General features: G+C 37.9%; 1 protein-coding gene and 1 long non-coding RNA gene across 3 annotated transcripts in view; one reads left to right on the top strand and one right to left on the bottom strand.

The window, feature by feature from the left end:
• Window positions 1-682: 682 nt before the first annotated feature.
• LOC140320113 (insulin-like growth factor-binding protein 2-B) overlaps window positions 683-17,837 on the bottom strand; it is a 36,503-nt gene continuing 19,348 nt past the window's right edge. The window contains exons 3-4 of one of the 2 annotated variants that reach the window (XM_072397910.1): window positions 16,010-16,150; window positions 683-1,078 (exon numbers count right to left, since the gene is read on the bottom strand). In XM_072397910.1, the coding sequence (XP_072254011.1) occupies window positions 986-1,078; window positions 16,010-16,150 (234 nt within the window). In that variant the 3' untranslated portion in view covers window positions 683-985. Of the gene's footprint in view, window positions 1,079-12,284; window positions 14,179-16,009; window positions 16,151-17,837 lie in introns of those variants that run through there. The other variant, XM_072397909.1, reaches the window with a different exon arrangement.
• LOC140319932 (uncharacterized) lies at window positions 4,023-7,076 on the top strand. Its single transcript, XR_011917990.1, has 3 exons — window positions 4,023-4,139; window positions 6,696-6,751; window positions 7,013-7,076. It is a non-coding gene; the product is annotated as an uncharacterized lncRNA (long non-coding RNA).

Here is a 17,837-nt window from a genome sequence, read left to right as displayed (position 1 = left end):
TTTAGATATTTTCTTTCAATTCCTGCAGCAAGCACAGACACCCATAACGATGAAAAAAGGATGTGTGCTTGCATCTCGGGAGATGGGTGTCATTTTGATTTCCTCTTTGATTTAAGCCAGGGACCAATTAGGTGTACTTATTTATCTATTCATCATTTTATTTAAAGTTTTTTATTGGGGGGTAGGACCAAAGCCTTTCCCGAGGGTCCCTTGTCTAACTTTGACCAATTCCAGATGTCTGTGACAAAGGCAGGGTACGAAAGGGCTGAGGGCCCATCTGCTCCCGTATAGCTAGCAGATCAAGCCATGCTGTAAAGGTTGTTCAGGTACGTTCCTTGTTTCTGTGTGTATGTGTGTGCATGAAACAGGGACAGCACTGACTTTGGGGAGGGTGGAAACATGTGTAAAAGATTTGATTTGTGAGGCAGTGAACATGACAATTACCATTTGCCTTCAAAGAAACTGACAACTGCACTTAGGACTTCAAAGAATTTAAGCCCCTTTTATTACATGATTAGACCAACAACATTGGACGTTTACATGTGACATCAACTCATGCACCTCACTCCATACTAAAGCCAGTCCAACTGCTGTGCTTTTGACTTGTCTGTGCTGCACAAAATCAAATCATTGAGCAGGTTTAGATTATCTTCCTTACTGAATTTCTGTTATAAAAATGATCAGTACCCTAAAATAAAAATTCATGTGTGTCAATTTTCAATTTGAGTTTCAGCAACAATCATGGGACATGAGTATAAATGGTATGCAGATGTTTACGCTGCATGATTGGAATCTTTGCAAATCACTGCTTGTGCTCTTGCTTAATGTCATCTTTTAAAGAGGTAATAGTGGTTCTTGTCATCACTGAGATTGAGATGAAAGGAGATTTGAAAGAATGTACAGCGGTTGAGTAAATCACATGACTTCAGGGCGGAATCCGCCAATGCCGGTGGTAGAATCCGGGCAGACAAGTGTCTGCTAGTTTTTATCCAAGCCCTTTCATCACAGATGGACTTAGACCTGGAATCCCAAATGGAGGGTTCCTCAGCAGGGATCGGATGTGGCTGTAATTTATGTCCTATAAGCAATAGAAGTAGCATTTTAAGATACAGTTATGTTGCTGCTTTTATATTTGTGACTTTCATACATTGTCAGTGGTCAGTTGGAAACTCTGCAGAGTATTTTATTGGTCTTGGGAAAGCAGTGCTTTGTATAAGTATTAGCTTTGTTGGCTTTGCTAGTTTTTTGTAGATTTGACAACTGGTTCCATTTATGTTGTGCTCACCAAAGTATCTACATACAGCCCCAGTTCCAAAAGATGTTTGCTGTGTAGAATATAAATAAAATCAGAATACAAACATTTGGAAATCTCATTAACCAATATTTTATTCACAAAAGAACATAGAAAACATACCAAATACTGAAAGTGAGATATTTTTGTATTTCATTAAAAAAGTTGATGGTTGCAACATGTCTAAAACAAAAGTCAAGATGGTAAATGGACTTGTACTTGTATAGCGCTTTTCTAGTCTAACTGACCACTCAAAGCGTTTCACTACATGCCACATTCACCCCACTCACACACATTCATACACGTCTTAAGATGCTTAACTACGTGCTTTTCTAATCATTCATACACACATTCATACCCCAGTGATACACTGGGAGGTAACGTGGGGGTTCAGCGTCTTGCCCAAGGACGCTTCGACATGTAGCGACTGCTCTTCCTCCTGAGCTACAGCCGCCCTATAATGGGGCTATGTAAAGTAAATAGTATCTGGTAAAGTAAATAGTACTAAAAAACAGTGGAAAGAATGTGCTGCAAGAGAGGCAGAATCTCAAAGGTATAGTTAGGTCAAGGTTTAGCAATCTGCTAAAAACAGTCTACAATTATCATACAATTTCTGGCACAATTTGCAGACACAGTTTTCATGAAGTTAATCAGTACTGGATGCCCCTGATCTTCTGGTGACCCCCAGGTGACACCACATTAAAAACAGATATGATTCTGTCATGGAATCCCTGCATGAGCTCAGGAACACTTCCTGAAATGATTTTCTGACAACACAGTTCACGGTGCCATCCACAAATTAGGCTGCCAAGAAGAAGAATGTGAGGACATAATCTGGAATGCTGTCATCTACTCTGAGTCAAAGCTCATTTAAAATGGACTGAGGTAGAGTGGAAAAACTGTTATATGATCAGATTAATCCATATTTGAAATCATTTTTGAAAATCATAAACTCTGTATCCTCTAGACTAAAGAGGAGAAGTGCTATCCAACTTGTTATGAGCTCTCAGTTCATAACAAGTTCATCTCCGTACTATGTATGGTACTACGGTTAGTGGTGATGGAACTGGCAAATTTCACGTCTGGAATAATATACTTCCATTCTGACATCTTTTTCAGGGAAGGCCTTGCATATTTCAGCAATACAATTCTAAACTCCATACCGCATCTATTATAGTAACATGGCTTTGTAGGTGCTGAACTGGCCTGTCTACTGTTTAGAACTTTCACCAACTGAAAACAATTGATTTACCATCCATCTATCCATTGTCATCTGCTTATCCATGGTTCAGGTGAGAAACCCTGACATCCCTCTGCCTAGCGACACTCTGGTGGTCCCAGGCCAAAGGGGATATATAAACCCTCCAGCAAGTTCTGGGCCTTTGCCCGAGGCCTCCTCGCAGTAAGACATGCCCAGAAAACCTCCAAAGGGAGGTGAGCAGGAGGCATACTAACCAGATGTCCAGATGATATGCCATGAAACACAAAATACATAAAACATCATGAAACACAAAATACATAAAAGATGACCCAGGACGTTTGAGCAGTTAGAACCCTCTATCTAGAGACTCCTCAGTTCTCAGATGTTTGCAGACTGTAGTTAAAAGAAGAGGGTATCTGAACCAGTGGTAAATATGGCCCTGTCCTGACCTTTTGGTGTTGCTGCCTTTAAATTCATGGTAACTTTTTCAATAAATTGTAAACAATTTTACTTTCAATATCTAATATGTTTTCTATATTATGTTGTAAATGAAATATTAGCTTCTGAGATCTTGTTTATATTGTACACAGTGTCACAACGTTTTTGTAACTGGGTTGCCAAATAGGAATTCTTCAGGCTTTGAATCACAAGAAGCCCATGTAGTAGTCCAAATTGTAAAATAAAGGCCAAATAGCTGGAAAGTTTTCTCGATATGACTCTCCTGTGATAGTTTTACATGCAGTTTTCTTTTTAATCAGGAGATATTGGCTGATATTTCAAGTGTGTTCAGTTTCCATCCCAAATAAAGCCGTAAAAGAGTAATCGAGTTAACTGTCAAAAAATGACTACATAGCTGTGTAAATCTTGTGTAGGGTTGACTGCTTATTTTTATTATCCCCTTGAATCTACCTTCTGTGTTACGAGTTTCATTCGTGTTCAGAAATTAGAATAAAACCATGTTGTTATGAATTAGAGTTTCCCTTTAAATGGAAAGCTTTCACCTTCAAATCAGCTAAAAACAAATGCCACGGATGGAAATGTAAAAAAAGATTTTGTGGCGTGGTAATATTTATTAGCTTAACTGTCACAATTCTTATTTTCTAATTGTAAGTATCAGTGAGAACTGGAACTATTCAAGTAAAACTATATATAGCATTCATGTAATAAATAAACTGTGTGGGAAGAATAAGTTTTATTTTGTATTTTCACATAATAGTCAAAGGTTTTATAGTCATTGTACATGAACCTAGAAATACCAAGTAAGTTTTACTAGTGTTGCGTGTTTTGAATCCGCGCATGCGCGAAGTGACGCGGATGATTCCGATGCATGAATACAGGACGAATGGACTTCGTTGTCTCCCAAAACACAAGAAAAAGACGACGACTGCGGTCACGTTTAATGGGAAAGAAAGTTTAGTGGAGGCAGGAGCAGCTAAATCATCTTGAAGGTAAGTCATTAAGCATTTATTAGCGGCCCAGCACCACCTGTCCATGCGCCGGTGTTTGAGTGTGTGTTGTCCACCCAGTGTAGGTAGCGTATTGTGTGACGTCATCTGCAGACGAAGGACCCCGAGCCGATCTGGCAGCCGAGCCGATCTGCTACCTACACCGACACGCCAGAGAGACAGCAGGAGGAGGGCCTGCTAGGTACCCAGTGCAAAATAAATAAAAGTCACCTCATTTGGAGGCCTTTATTTATATCTCCCTTGTCTATATTTTGCTTATAATTTGATACAAAGCCTCATTGTTCACTGCTCTGATTTCGTTTACACTGTTTAAATTTATATTCTGCCTTATTCTTGATACATATGACACACCTCTCTCTCAAAGATGGCCAGCAATGCTCTACTGCTTTTTTGAGGAGAGGAACAGAATCACAGCGGCATAAATGCAGGATTTTATTGATTTAAGATTCAACATATGTGGAAATGGTTCTGATTCTGTGTGAAAGATGTGTATTTCCTTTATTTTTTTAGATCTGAGCGATATTTTAAAGTATTTTGACAGTATTTATCAAAAATACATCGGTTTGACAGTGGTACAGTTTATTTTGGTTACATGATTCTATAGTTTTAATGTGGTATTTCTAGTAGTAACCATGGATCAGGGATTAGTGGGTCATCCAGTAACCGGAAGGTTGGCTACTCAAAAAGATTGGTGAAACTGACAGCTGGAGGTGTGTCAGTCCACCTCCTTGTCATGGCCCATGCCCCCTTGCTCCCCGGGCGCTGTGACTGGCTGCCCACTGCTCCAGTGTATGGCAGGCGTCTATGAGTGTGTGACCCTGTGCACGTGCATGTTGTGTGTGTCAACAGGTGTCAACCAAGATGGGTTAAAAGCAGAGGACAAATTTCGTGTGTATGCATGTATTCATTAGGGATGCACGATCCAATATTTGGATCGGATATCGGTCCGACATCGACAAAATATATGGATTGGTTATCGGAACACATCGGTACACATCGGTACAACCGATCCATGAGGGCGATCCATTATTTTTTTTATTTATTTTTTTTAATTAAAAAAAATAAATTTGTTAATACTTCTCAACAAGTACATAAAAAAATCACACAGGTTATGTGAGAGACTGCACTAACTACTGCAGGCCCCGCCCCCTTTGAAAAACGGGAAAATCTAGGTGCTTGTTGTCTGTTTCTCTGCACACTGTTGGATGCTATTTACATTTTACACTTTTCATTCAAATAAGCTAACGTAGCTGCCACATATGTTTATTTTCATCTGTGAGACCTGCATTTATCTTCCAAAATGAAGCTATCCAGTCCGCGTCTAATCTCCAATAAACTGCAGGTAAATCAATCGGCTCGTGTTCTTCTACTGGTATGACGGGAGAAGTTTTGACCGCAGTTCACCTCAGCAGACCTGGGCTGGGCTGCCCCGCCGCTCTGTTACAGGTGCGGCTGGTCTGGACTTTTCCCACCACGTCGGAGCAAATGTGCAAACAAGCGTTATTTGGATAAACTGGCAGCACAACGGGGAACTAAACGGCTACTTTCTCGCACGAAAAAGCTTTAAAACTTGATGTTACCGCCGCTATAGCGTAATTTAAAACAGAGTTTCAAGTGAGCTACAGCAAGGGGAGGTTCACTTCCTGTTTATAAAATAAAAGCGCAAATTCTATCCTTATGGTTTTCTTTATAATAAAAGAAAACGGGTGTTTTAGTTTTGTGAAAATGACCAGAAGTGCATTACTCACTACGGCTGGCGTGGGTAGCAAAAACTCTCAAATCAAACTCTTTTTCAGAAAGCCAAGGAAAATCAAGTGCTCTGACCACAGCTGCACAATGTGCCATTGAGCCCAGTCCAGCCCAAGCAGGTCCTGCCCTTCCCAGCCCCTAACCTGTCCTGTCCTGTCCTGTCCAGCTCAGCCCCGCACAGCCCAGCCCTTCAATGAGTGTTTCTGTTTTTTATTGTTTTGTTGTGTTTTAATTAAATTAAATTGTTCTATTTATTACCTTGAGGCTTACTTTTAGCTCAGAGTACAGAGTCATTGAATGTACATTTTCAATGTAATCTCTATCTATTTTATATCTATCTATTTTATAATCACATCTATTTTCAGCTGCATTTGAATAAGCTTGAGTTTCAAAACGGAATCTTATTTTAACTATTGATTTTATCTTTTTTCTGATTTAATCTATTGTTCTTATTTCTTTCTTTTGTTTAAATTTTAAATCATGCTTTTTATTTCTTCTGTTTTAATTTCTCTGTAAATCACCTTGTCGTTGAATTGTGCTATACAAATAAACTTGCCTTGCCTAAAAACTTTTCTGAAAAAAAGGTACTAGTTCTGTGTTCAGTTTTCCGTTTTATTTATTTAAATTTATTTCTAACTTCTATATTATTATCAGCTGGTTCATATATTTTATTAACAAATAAACAATGGTTCATTCCTTTTATTTAGATCTGTTATTTTGTTTAATTTTAGGATAAGTTTAGTTAGCAGATATTTAAGTCAAACCTGAAGCCTTCCACATAGTGAGGTATACAGTTTGTAAATTCAATAATGGTATCGGATCGGTATCGGGTATTGACCGATATGCAAAACCCAGATATCGGTATCGGAATCAAAAAAGCTGGTTCCCTAGTATGCATGACAATAAAAAGCTGATCTTAATCTTTGTGTTGTGAAGTTTTAATGTATTTCTTTGTGTTTTTGTCCTCAACTTTCTGCACTTGACACAGTGCCTTCAGCAGCAACTACAACAAGCTGTCACAAGCAAAGCCATCTGGCTATTCAGGTAAAAAAATAATTTGAAATTGTGTAGTGCTTTGCACTTGATAAGTTATAAGAGGTTTACCATCATCGCAGAATATATATTTTGAAGTTATGTGTTGCGCCGCATAAAATGTAATGTAGACAAAAGTTGAATGGACAAATTGATGTTATAGCTGTTCTAGTGATATGAATGTAACCCAAGAAATGCTGCTTCTCCATTATCCCTGGCATTAAAGTAACTGAGTGTGATGCATTAATGATTTTTCTTTTTTGTCTTTTTCAGCCTTCACTGGGAAAGCTCTCCTGCTACAGTATTTGATTTGAACGGCTATACCTTGAACTATGCCTTGTTGTTTCACTTAAGAAAAATAAAGGTGTTGTTAAATTAAACGGTTCCCTCATTTTTTTTTTTAGTCATTGTTTCAATAAAGAAAAACATTAAGAACAAATGTAGGCAATCTAAACTGCAGAAATTGTATGTAAAATGTTGTGTAAATGTTACTTAAATATAGTCCATAAATAAAAGTAAAAAAGTATTTAAAAATTACCTTAAAAAGCCATTGATTTTAGGTGAGGTTTTTCAGTGGGAAGCAGTCAGAGTCTAAGTAAAACTTAAAAAGAAGGAGAGACTAAAATTCAACGACCACATTAATAATAAGTAAATTACCTGAGGTTTGCTCGTAAAAGAAACTTATATCCGCATGTCAAGTTTACTTGATAATCGCCCTTGTAGAATTTACTTACAGTTTCTAAGTGCAAAAACTTTCCTAGGTTTTCACAAGTAAATAACATGCCAAATGTTTTTCAGTGAATAAAACTGACAAGCATTTACTCGTGCACTATTCCTCTTTTCTTTGCTCAATGCACATATATAAGTCCATACTCCCATCTTAGTACATTCCTATCACGGTATACAGTATAGAGCAGTGTTTCTCAATTCCGGTCCTCGTGACCCACTGCCCTGCATGTTTTCGATGTTTCCCTCCTCCACCACACCTGACTCAAATGAATGGCTCCTTATCAGGCCACTGCAGAGCTTGATGACAAGCTGATCATTTGAATCAGGTGTGGTGGAGGAGGGAAACATCGAAAACATGCAGGGCAGTGGGTCACGAGGACCGGAATTGAGAAACACTGGTATAGAGGGTTGAAAGCTTTCCTGCTGTGATTAGCTGAAACATAATATTTGGCTTTTTATGTTCGAAGATAAATGTCTATACTTCCCACTAACATTGGAGAACCTTGTCATTCCGAAAAAGATAAAACAGCAATTATTTTGTGAACATTCAACAAATGCATATTCTGGGTGTCTTTGAAACAAGCCAACCATCAACATGTCAGGAGAATGTTGCTGAATGCTAACAAAATAAATGCTAGGTCTGAAACTAGGGCAGGTTTGATATTCTTTGCGTTAATATACACACATAGAGTCATGTGATAGAAAAAGTACACACTTAGTTTTAAGGTTTCACATCTCAAAATATAAAAGAAAAAAAATCTGGTTCTGTGCTTTCCCAAATTCAAATATAAGTGCATATGAATAAGACTTGACTTACTGCCCAGTGTGTCATTATTTATTGAACAAAAAATAAGGCTAAAAAAACATCGTGAAAAACTAAGCACAACCCACTATTCAGTTAATGGTGAATTTCCCACATTTATAGAGTACTATTTTTTAAGCTCTTCAAAGGGCTTTTTATGTTGAATGAATGTTTCTCATTTATCTATTAACAGAGAGTCGTTCAGCACTGTATGTTTGATATAATCAGCACTTTATTCCCTATAGTCACACACTGATGAGCACATCAGGGGCAATTTGGGTGTAATGTGTCTTGCTAAAGCACACTTTAGCACAAGGGGAAGGATATCAAATTACCAATCTTTCAGTTGGAAGATGACCACCTGAGCCATGGTCACCCTTAAAATTGCTTGTAAAACAACATTTAGCAGCATTAACTTGAAGTAATCATTTTCTGTATGGCATTATCGCTTTCTTACATTGTTAGTGGAGGAGTTTTGGCCCACTCAGCTTTACAGCATTGCTTCACTTTGAGGTTTGCAACATCAATTTATGCACAGTTCTCTTAAGGTCCAACTACACCATTTAAATCAGGTTTAAGATTGGACATTTACAAGACCTCTGCAATAACTTGATTATTTTATTTTTAGTAATTTTGTTTTACATTTGCTGCTGTGTTTGGGATCATTGTCCTGTTGTATGACCAAATCTCAGCTGATCTTAGGCTGTCAGACAGATGGCTTCACGTTTGACTTCAGAATACTTTGGTATCCAGAGGAGTTCATTGTTGACTCAATGACTGCAAGGTGTCAAGGTCCTGCGGCTGCAAAACAAGTCCAAATCATCATGCCTCCACCACCATGCTTGTCAACTGGCACGAGGTATTTGTGCTGATACTCTGTGCACTACGATCCAACAACTTTGGTTTGAACTTTGGTTTCATCTGATAAAGGATATTGTTCTAATCTTGTAATTTGTCCAGATTAAACTCTGCAAACCTAAATCATGCTTCCATATTCCTTTTAAAGAGAGATAAGTTATCCTGCAACCCTTCCAAACAAGCCATACTTTTTAGTCTTTTTTTCTGATTCTACTGTCATGAACTTTAACATTTAACATGCTAACTGAGGCCTGTAGAGTCTGACATGTAGCTCTTGGGTTGTTTTGCAGTTTCTCTGAGCATAACATGGTTTGACCTTGGGGTGAATTTGCTAGGATGTCCACTTCTTAGAATACTGGCAACTGTACTGAATGTTTTCCACCTGTAAATAATCTATCTTTCTCACTGTAACATAATGGACTCCAAAATGTTTGGAAATGGCCTCATAACTCTTCCCAGATTAATGGGCAGCAACAATTGCTTCTCTAAAATAATTGTTGATGTGTTCTCCTTCCTTGTCATTATGTTAACGCACACCTAAATACACTTTCAGAAGATCAGTTCATCAAGTGCATTTGATTAGCAGCACCTGACAGCTACTTAGACTCTTAATTCCCATGGAAGCAGTAAGGGTGGGCTTTTTAATAAATTGTTCTTTTATGGTATGAGAATTACTTTGTAATATGTCACGTGTTGTTCATCTGAAGTTGAAATGATCAAACTTTACGATCTTGTCAGGATCAGATTGCTTAATTATTATGTTCTATATGTAAAACCATAGAATTTTGTGAGGGTGTACTGTACATTCTTTTTTAAACGCACACAAAGACATTATAATTTATGGACATATTCTCAACCCCACTCTTACTCCCACAGCTGAACTACCCTTCTTGGCCCATTTTGCCTGATCTGTTAACCCCAAAACAAAAGAGACTTGTTTTGATTTGTTCTCATTCAAAGGCCAGCCTAAAAGTACCATTAAATGTGCTAAACAACCCGAGGACGCCCACAATCCATGAACAACACCAAGCCAAACTGCCAAATATTTATAGCAAACTCCCTGCCAAAAACCAGACACAAATAAAACAAAATGAAAATAAATCAGAAAAAAAAACATGTCACATTGTCTGAGTAGAGCTTGTAAGATTGTTCATGTTTTGCTCAACCTGATTAAAGGCAGCTTTAGACTGGTGCTGAGCTAACTGGCACACTGGCACTTGTATAAGGTTACAAGGCCAAAGCCAGTCAGGAGTGGTCTCATATGATACGCTTGTGGTCAGAACTACAAAGAACTCTTTCTTTCTTTACAAGTCCTGAATCATTTTGATCACACATCTTAGGTGACTTTTAGTGGGGACATTTGGCAGTCTTTGCAGTATCAACCTCATGAGAAATATACTCTTGTCTGTTTAGCATGTATAACATAACATATAAAACATGGATCACAATTAGATAAACTTAAAAAAAACCTCTATCAGTTGATGCAACTTTGATCAAAATGAATCCTTTCAATTATGACTGACGCTTAAGAGAAAAGATGTAAAATATATTTTATCAATACTGACAATACAGTGCCACAAAGGTTGTGCCGCTACATATTGTATCTTAAGTGAGAGATGTAGATAGATCTTGTTCAGAGCTAAATTTGATCCATTTGACAGTAATATAAGACTTTTTGAGACAGTTTGAGTTACCTCCTCTGACTGGTAATTTCATCTACATGTTTACTACCCACTGCCTCAATTCATGTGAATACAAGAAAGGATCCTACCAGTGTGAAGTTTTCCCATAGCCTAAGATGACCAAATCCCCCAAATATGACATTTGCAGTGAGGTGATACCTAAGGCAAATTTTGCAGTTTTGCTTGAAGTTGAAACAATTGCCAAAACTTTGCTGATCAAGTTCCAGACGGTCAAAACCTAAAACTGCCTCGACCATTTTACCATCCTTTTCAGTTACAGTATAGTTGCCTTTCAAGGAGGTCATGTCATTGCTCTTATTAACACTGGGAATTAATACAAAACTGGAACTGAAACTGTTAGTTATTGAACCATTAGTTTTACAAGACAATATATTGCTGAAGCAAGTCTTCTTCAGAGGTTTCCTCAGCTTCAATGCAGTAAGGAGCACTAAAGGTCATTCCTTTGTTGTAATTAATTTTTTATTGATTAATTTATATATATATATAGGAGATGTATGTTTACAAAAAAAATGCACCGTCGCCTCACAGCAAGAGGGTTTCTGATTCTAATCCCAGCTCTGGCCTTTTTGTGTGGAGTTTGCATGTTCTCCCCGTGTATGTGTGGGTTCTCTCCAGGTGCTCTGGGTACGAATTGAGATTAGCAACAAAGTCCTAAAGCCATCTCTTTTTAATCTATCAATTGAATTCCTGTCAGAGATTATGGTCAATACCTTTGTGGTTGTTAATGCTCATAACTTCCCAGGTCCTGTCTTCAGTGTCCTCATAGTTTTTCCTACTCTTTGTGGCTTTGAATACAATGCCACATTTTTCAATTGAAACAGAAACTTTGGGGGGAGTTCTGATTTTGTAACTGGGCAAATTATTTTATTATGCTACGCTTGAGAGAAGCTGGTTATTCATTTTTATGTCTTTGGATAACCATTGTCTGAATCCACTGTCCCATATCGATGGGAGGAAACCTATGTTGGCAACTCGTTCTTTACAGAGATAGTGCTCCTCCTATGTCTTTCTGACTACAGTTCATAGAGAGCTATTCCATACATTCTTTACGTTAAGCTTATTCCAGAATTTTTCATATAGAATGGGCAAGGCTTTCCTGTGTTCTGTTTTACTCTGATTTACTTGATTTAACCTTGTACCTGAAACTGGACCATAAGTGTACAAACTGTTTACAAGTGCAGGGATCGAAGAGATTTTTGTAAAAACAGTAGCGTATTGTCTGCATATAGGTCTCTCTTGAGCTGAACTGCTAGTTTTTCTATTATACCTCCGATCTGAGGCTTTTGACTTTGCTTCAGCAAGAGGCTCTATACTATTAATGGCTAACTGAATGAGTTACTGTGAGTTATTACTCATTCAGCTACTGTAAAGTGATATACCAGATTGAGTCATGTTGTAGCAGAGTGATGTCATCTAAAACATTAAAAGATGTAAACATGCTAATATAACTTAATGAGGGTGTTGGATATTCTTTAATGTCATGTTACTGTACACATTTGCTTGATGACTGGCAAAATATACTATCTGCAAATAGCAGAAGGCTAACTATATGGCTAACATTAGCTCTCTACAACATGACTGTGTAACACACTGCAAGGAATGAGTTAAAAGGAATGCTGGGTGCTAGAAAAAAGATGCTTTGCATTAATAAGTATAATTCTGTGGCAGGGGGAACGGGGATATAACCCCATTGTTAAGAAACCAAAATAAGTACAAGTACAGATTTATCTGTGTTTTAATATTTTTATCAACATTTGGGATAATGTAATAATAAAAAAAAAATCAAATTTTACATCAATTATCTTGTCATTTGAAGTCTTGTTTTAAAGATCGTACATATAATGAAAAAACAATCAGCAACAAGTCGTTGGTGTGCTTCAGTTTCATCTTATATTTATATATATATAAATATATATAAATATATATATATATGTCTGTATATATCAGGCTGTTATTAGATTGTTTACTGAGGTGTTATTGCGGTGGGCATTGAGAGATCCTCCTGAAACCTGAAACCTCCTGAAAAATGCCACATTTTTCAATTGAAACAGAAACTTTGGGGGGAGTTCTGATTTTGTAACTGGGCAAATTATTTTATTATGCTACGCTTGAGAGAAGCTGGTTATTCATTTTTATGTCTTTGGATAACCATTGTCTGAATCCACTGTCCCATATCGATGGGAGGAAACCTATGTTGGCAACTCGTTCTTTACAGAGATAGTGCTCCTCCTATGTCTTTCTGACTACAGTTCATATAGAGCTATTCCATACATTCTTTACGTTAAGCTTATTCCAGAATTTTTCATATAGAATGGGCAAGGCTTTCCTGTGTTCTGTTTTACTCTGATTTACTTGATTTAACCTTGTACCTGAAACTGGACCATAAGTGTACAAACTGTTTACAAGTGCAGGGATCGAAGAGATTTTTGTAAAAACAGTAGCGTATTGTCTGCATATAGGTCTCTCTTGAGCTGAACTGCTAGTTTTTCTATTATACCTCCGATCTGAGGCTTTTGACTTTGCTTCAGCAAGAGGCTCTATACTATTAATGGCTAACTGAATGAGTTACTGTGAGTTATTACTCATTCAGCTACTGTAAAGTGATATACCAGATTGAGTCATGTTGTAGCAGAGTGATGTCATCTAAAACATTAAAAGATGTAAACATGCTAATATAACTTAATGAGGGTGTTGGATATTCTTTAATGTCATGTTACTGTACACATTTGCTTGATGACTGGCAAAATATACTATCTGCAAATAGCAGAAGGCTAACTATATGGCTAACATTAGCTCTCTACAACATGACTGTGTAACACACTGCAAGGAATGAGTTAAAAGGAATGCTGGGTGCTAGAAAAAAGATGCTTTGCATTAATAAGTATAATTCTGTGGCAGGGGGAACGGGGATATAACCCCATTGTTAAGAAACCAAAATAAGTACAAGTACAGATTTATCTGTGTTTTAATATTTTTATCAACATTTGGGATAATGTAATAATAAAAAAAAAATCAAATTTTACATCAATTATCTTGTCATTTGAAGTCTTGTTTTAAAGATCGTACATATAAGGAAAAAACAATCAGCAACAAGTCGTTGGTGTGCTTCAGTTTCATCTTATATTTATATATATATAAATATATATAAATATATATATATGTCTGTATATATCAGGCTGTTATTAGATTGTTTACTGAGGTGTTATTGCGGTGGGCATTGAGAGATCCTCCTGAAACTGGCTACAGTTGGGATCCCCTCGGACTCTAGGTGTCTCTGGTATCTGAACCCCTGTTAAGGGATTAACACACCAACACTCGCCCCGCTGGCCATGGGTGGACATGTTGCACTAGAAGGAGAGAAGAAAAACACAAACTAGACAAGTTGGAAAACATTGAAAAAAGGAGGAGAGGGGTAAAGATGCACAGTGGGAAGGAGTGGATGCGTTAATGAAGCATGGCATACTGTGGCTTGAGAATGTGTGTGGATGTGGATGTTTTGGTGGTGATAGGCCATTGAATGAGAGTGAGGGCTATAACTCGGGTGGGGCAACACTCACCCAATAACAGCCCATCCTCAGGTCATACCCCTTATACACAACCCACAACCTATCCACAGCCACACGTTATCACAGACACACACACATACACACACAGGAGCATGCCAGTGGGCTAGGCCCCCTGCAGAGACCCCTCCTCTACTCAGAAATGAGGTCGTAATTGAAGTGGACACAGTTTAGGCCGCGCACGCGGGGCAACTGAGTAGCGGTCGGCATAAAGAATAAGGAGCTGTGGGGAAAGAAAAGACTTTTAATTTTCTTCCTTCGATGAGAAAGAACAAAAAAAGTGACAGTTACAGTAATTACGGCGCAACAAGGAGGGACAACTCCAAAGAGGAGCCAAGTGTTGAGGAGGTACAGTGTTCCTCCCTGGGAACTGAGGACTCCAGTCAGAAACAATGCTGTTGTTTGTGACCAGTGACGAAAATTGGCTGAGTGGTTGAGAGCCCTGCTTTCGGAAACCGTGGCGTCTATTCAAACCTTCTTTTCTGCTCCACTATCTTTGTTGAAAAAAAATACAAAAAAAACACTGGATATGTGACCTTGTTTTTCCTCCTCTGTCTGATTTCTATGGATGAGCAGAATTCAAATTCCCCTCAGTTGGAAGCACAGTTCGTTCCTCGGCTTTAACAATAGTCTTCCCATGAAGTACGCCAAACACTTTTATTGCCTTGTAACCTTGAGCTCAGAAGCTTGTTGCTTCATTCATGATGACAACATCCCCTCATGCATGTCTATGTGTGTGTATTTCAAAGCAATGTTCTATAGAAAGGGGAGGATGACGTGTTTTTGGGGCTGGTTTAAAAAAAAAAAGTGTGATGCATGATTTTACCAGGCTGATACAAAATAGTTGTGTGATGTGTGGGATTTAGTCTGAGAACAGAAAAACAAAAAAAAAGAGTGGTCTGCATGGACTTGAGTGAAAGGGAAAGGAATTAAGAGGTTAAAATTATAATCAAACTAGAAAAATATAAGGTCAAGCTGCACCAAATCTTTACGCATTATACATGTAAAGTTTTAAACCTACTATTTCTAAAGACTCTTGAGTCTCTTTTACTCTTATGATACCTGTGACTATACCACAAGTGAATCGCACAAAGTAAAAGAAAACTGGTGCTGTGCTGCTGCACATAGGCTGAATTTTAAAACGTCTCACAACTATGAAAAGACAAAAACTAACTTACTATCGGGTGATGTTACAGTGTTTTACCTTTTGTGATTTCACCTGATTATTTTAATCTTTTGATGATATTATGAACTGCAGAAGATTAAATATTCAGTCTCCACAATTATACAACCTGATCAGTTGCAATATGTTCCTCCTGCGGTTTCATTTTAGCATCACTAGCATCAATTGTCCCAGCCCAGACAAGTCACCAGTCCATCGCAGGGTCAACACAGATAAATGAGACCATCAAACAACCATACACACTTACACTCACACATTTACACTCACTCCTACAGCCAATCATAATCACCAATTGACCTAACATGCATGCTTTTGGAGGATGAGAGGAAGCCAGAGTACATGGAGAAAACCCACCCATGCACTGGGGGAACATACAAAGTATTAAAGCCAAGATTAAAACCAAGAGCCTCCTTGCTGTGCTCCATGACTCACCTGTTTGAGGTTGTACAGCCCATCTCTGTCACAGTTTGGGAATTTGAGCCCATACAGGTTCTCTAGTGGGCCTCTGCTATCCTCAGATGTCATTTTGGAAATCTCCTCTAAGACCTTGTTTAGTTCCTCCTGACAGGCACTCTGATATAACAAAGGAGTAAACTGTTAATGCTATGACAGTCATTGTGAAGCACATATCAAAGTGGAATTACAAACACAGAAACAGAATTTCAGTTAGACATAAAAACAGATGTTCTATTCGACAGAAAGAATGATGATATAAAATACTTCTGTGTATTGTGTAAAAACATCTCACATATACTCATTTGTAGCTAAAATTTTATGTAGAACAATTAGAGACAAGCAGCAGGTTAAACCATTATTACTGATGTGAGTCTCTTTGAGTGTAACATGAGTGACTCGATGCACACTACTCCTTAACAGACCATTGCTCATGGAATTCACACTTATTGTGTATTCACTAAGTTTGGTCCTTGTGACATAGACACAGTCTGTATATCAGTACGCCTGTGGGATCAAAGGAGTCCAGTCTTATGATTAGTTGGCTGAGGATAAGAGAAGAGGGCAGGGACCTTATCAGACATTTGAACATATGGATGAAAAGTACTCTTTCTCTCTCTCTCTCTGGGTCTCTTTTTCACACTGTCCCTCAAAGTCTTTGATTCTTTTTGTGCTCACTGCCTCATAATGAGGCATTGCAGAATGGTCCAGTTTCACACGATGACATGCATCCCCTATCCACAAGATATTATTTTACTCTGCTTATTTCCATTTTATTGTGATTACTTGCTGTGCTTTGGGTCGATTTTGGTTCAGTTAGAGACCTAAGTTAGAGATTTTGGGTGCTTTGTTCTTGGGATCAGGCACTTTGTTTGGGAAAGTGTTTTTTTTCTTTTGTCATTTTGTCCACTTGTGGTTGCATTTTCCATAGTCATATAATTCATCTGTTACAATACAGATTGTTATGTCTGTTTAATATTATCTATATTGCGTGATATGGCTATGCCCTTTGAGAGGAATGCGCAGTAAGTTAAGATTACTAATTAGAATTTGAAAAAGCCAAGTCATTTCATTAAACTAACCATGGTCCTTGTTCATCTTAATCTACTGAAAACTGACATAGCTTTCCTAACTGAGATCCACATGCCCATGTCAGACCATATAGTCTAAAGAGAAGCTGGGTTGGACAAGTATATCACTAATCAGTTTACTTAAAGATGTATTTGATAATAGTTTTAAGTCTGGGTGTCTCACCCCCAACCCTACACCAGGCATAAATATCCAACCTTTTGAAAAAGGGCAAGCATCCACTTAATTACGCCTCTTACCATCTAATAAGTCTCCTTAATATGTAAATTTTAGCTAAGAGGCTGGCTCTGTCTTGAATCTGTTTTGCCCACCCTTGTGTCATCTAACCAAACTGGATTTATCAAAAATAGACTACTATTTTTTAATGTCAGGCATGTATTTAATATCCTTCTCATATCGTCCTCATCTCAGCGTCCAGAGGTACTCCTGTCTTTGGATGCTAAGACAGCTTTTGATCGTGTGCAATGGAATTATTTGTTGTATGTTATCAAGTGGTGTGGTTTTGGAAATACTTTTATTTCTTGGGTTAAATTGTTGTACACTTTCCCTCTGGCTTTAGTTAAAACTAATAACACTTATTAACCAAATTTTCTTCTTTAGTGCAGGACTAGACAAGGTTGTCCCCTGCTACCATTAGTTTTTGCACTGGTAATGGAACCCCTTGCAGCCACCATTAGGCCACCATTATACAGATATCAAGATCTTCAGAGCAAATTAG

This window comes from Leuresthes tenuis, unplaced genomic scaffold, assembly GCF_036924035.1.
Source record: "Leuresthes tenuis unplaced genomic scaffold, fLeuTen1.0.hap1 SCAF_12, whole genome shotgun sequence".
Lineage (NCBI taxonomy): Eukaryota > Metazoa > Chordata > Actinopteri > Atheriniformes > Atherinopsidae > Leuresthes > Leuresthes tenuis.
Note: the sequence above shows the minus strand (reverse complement) of the source record. Positions and strands in the feature narration are given on the sequence as shown.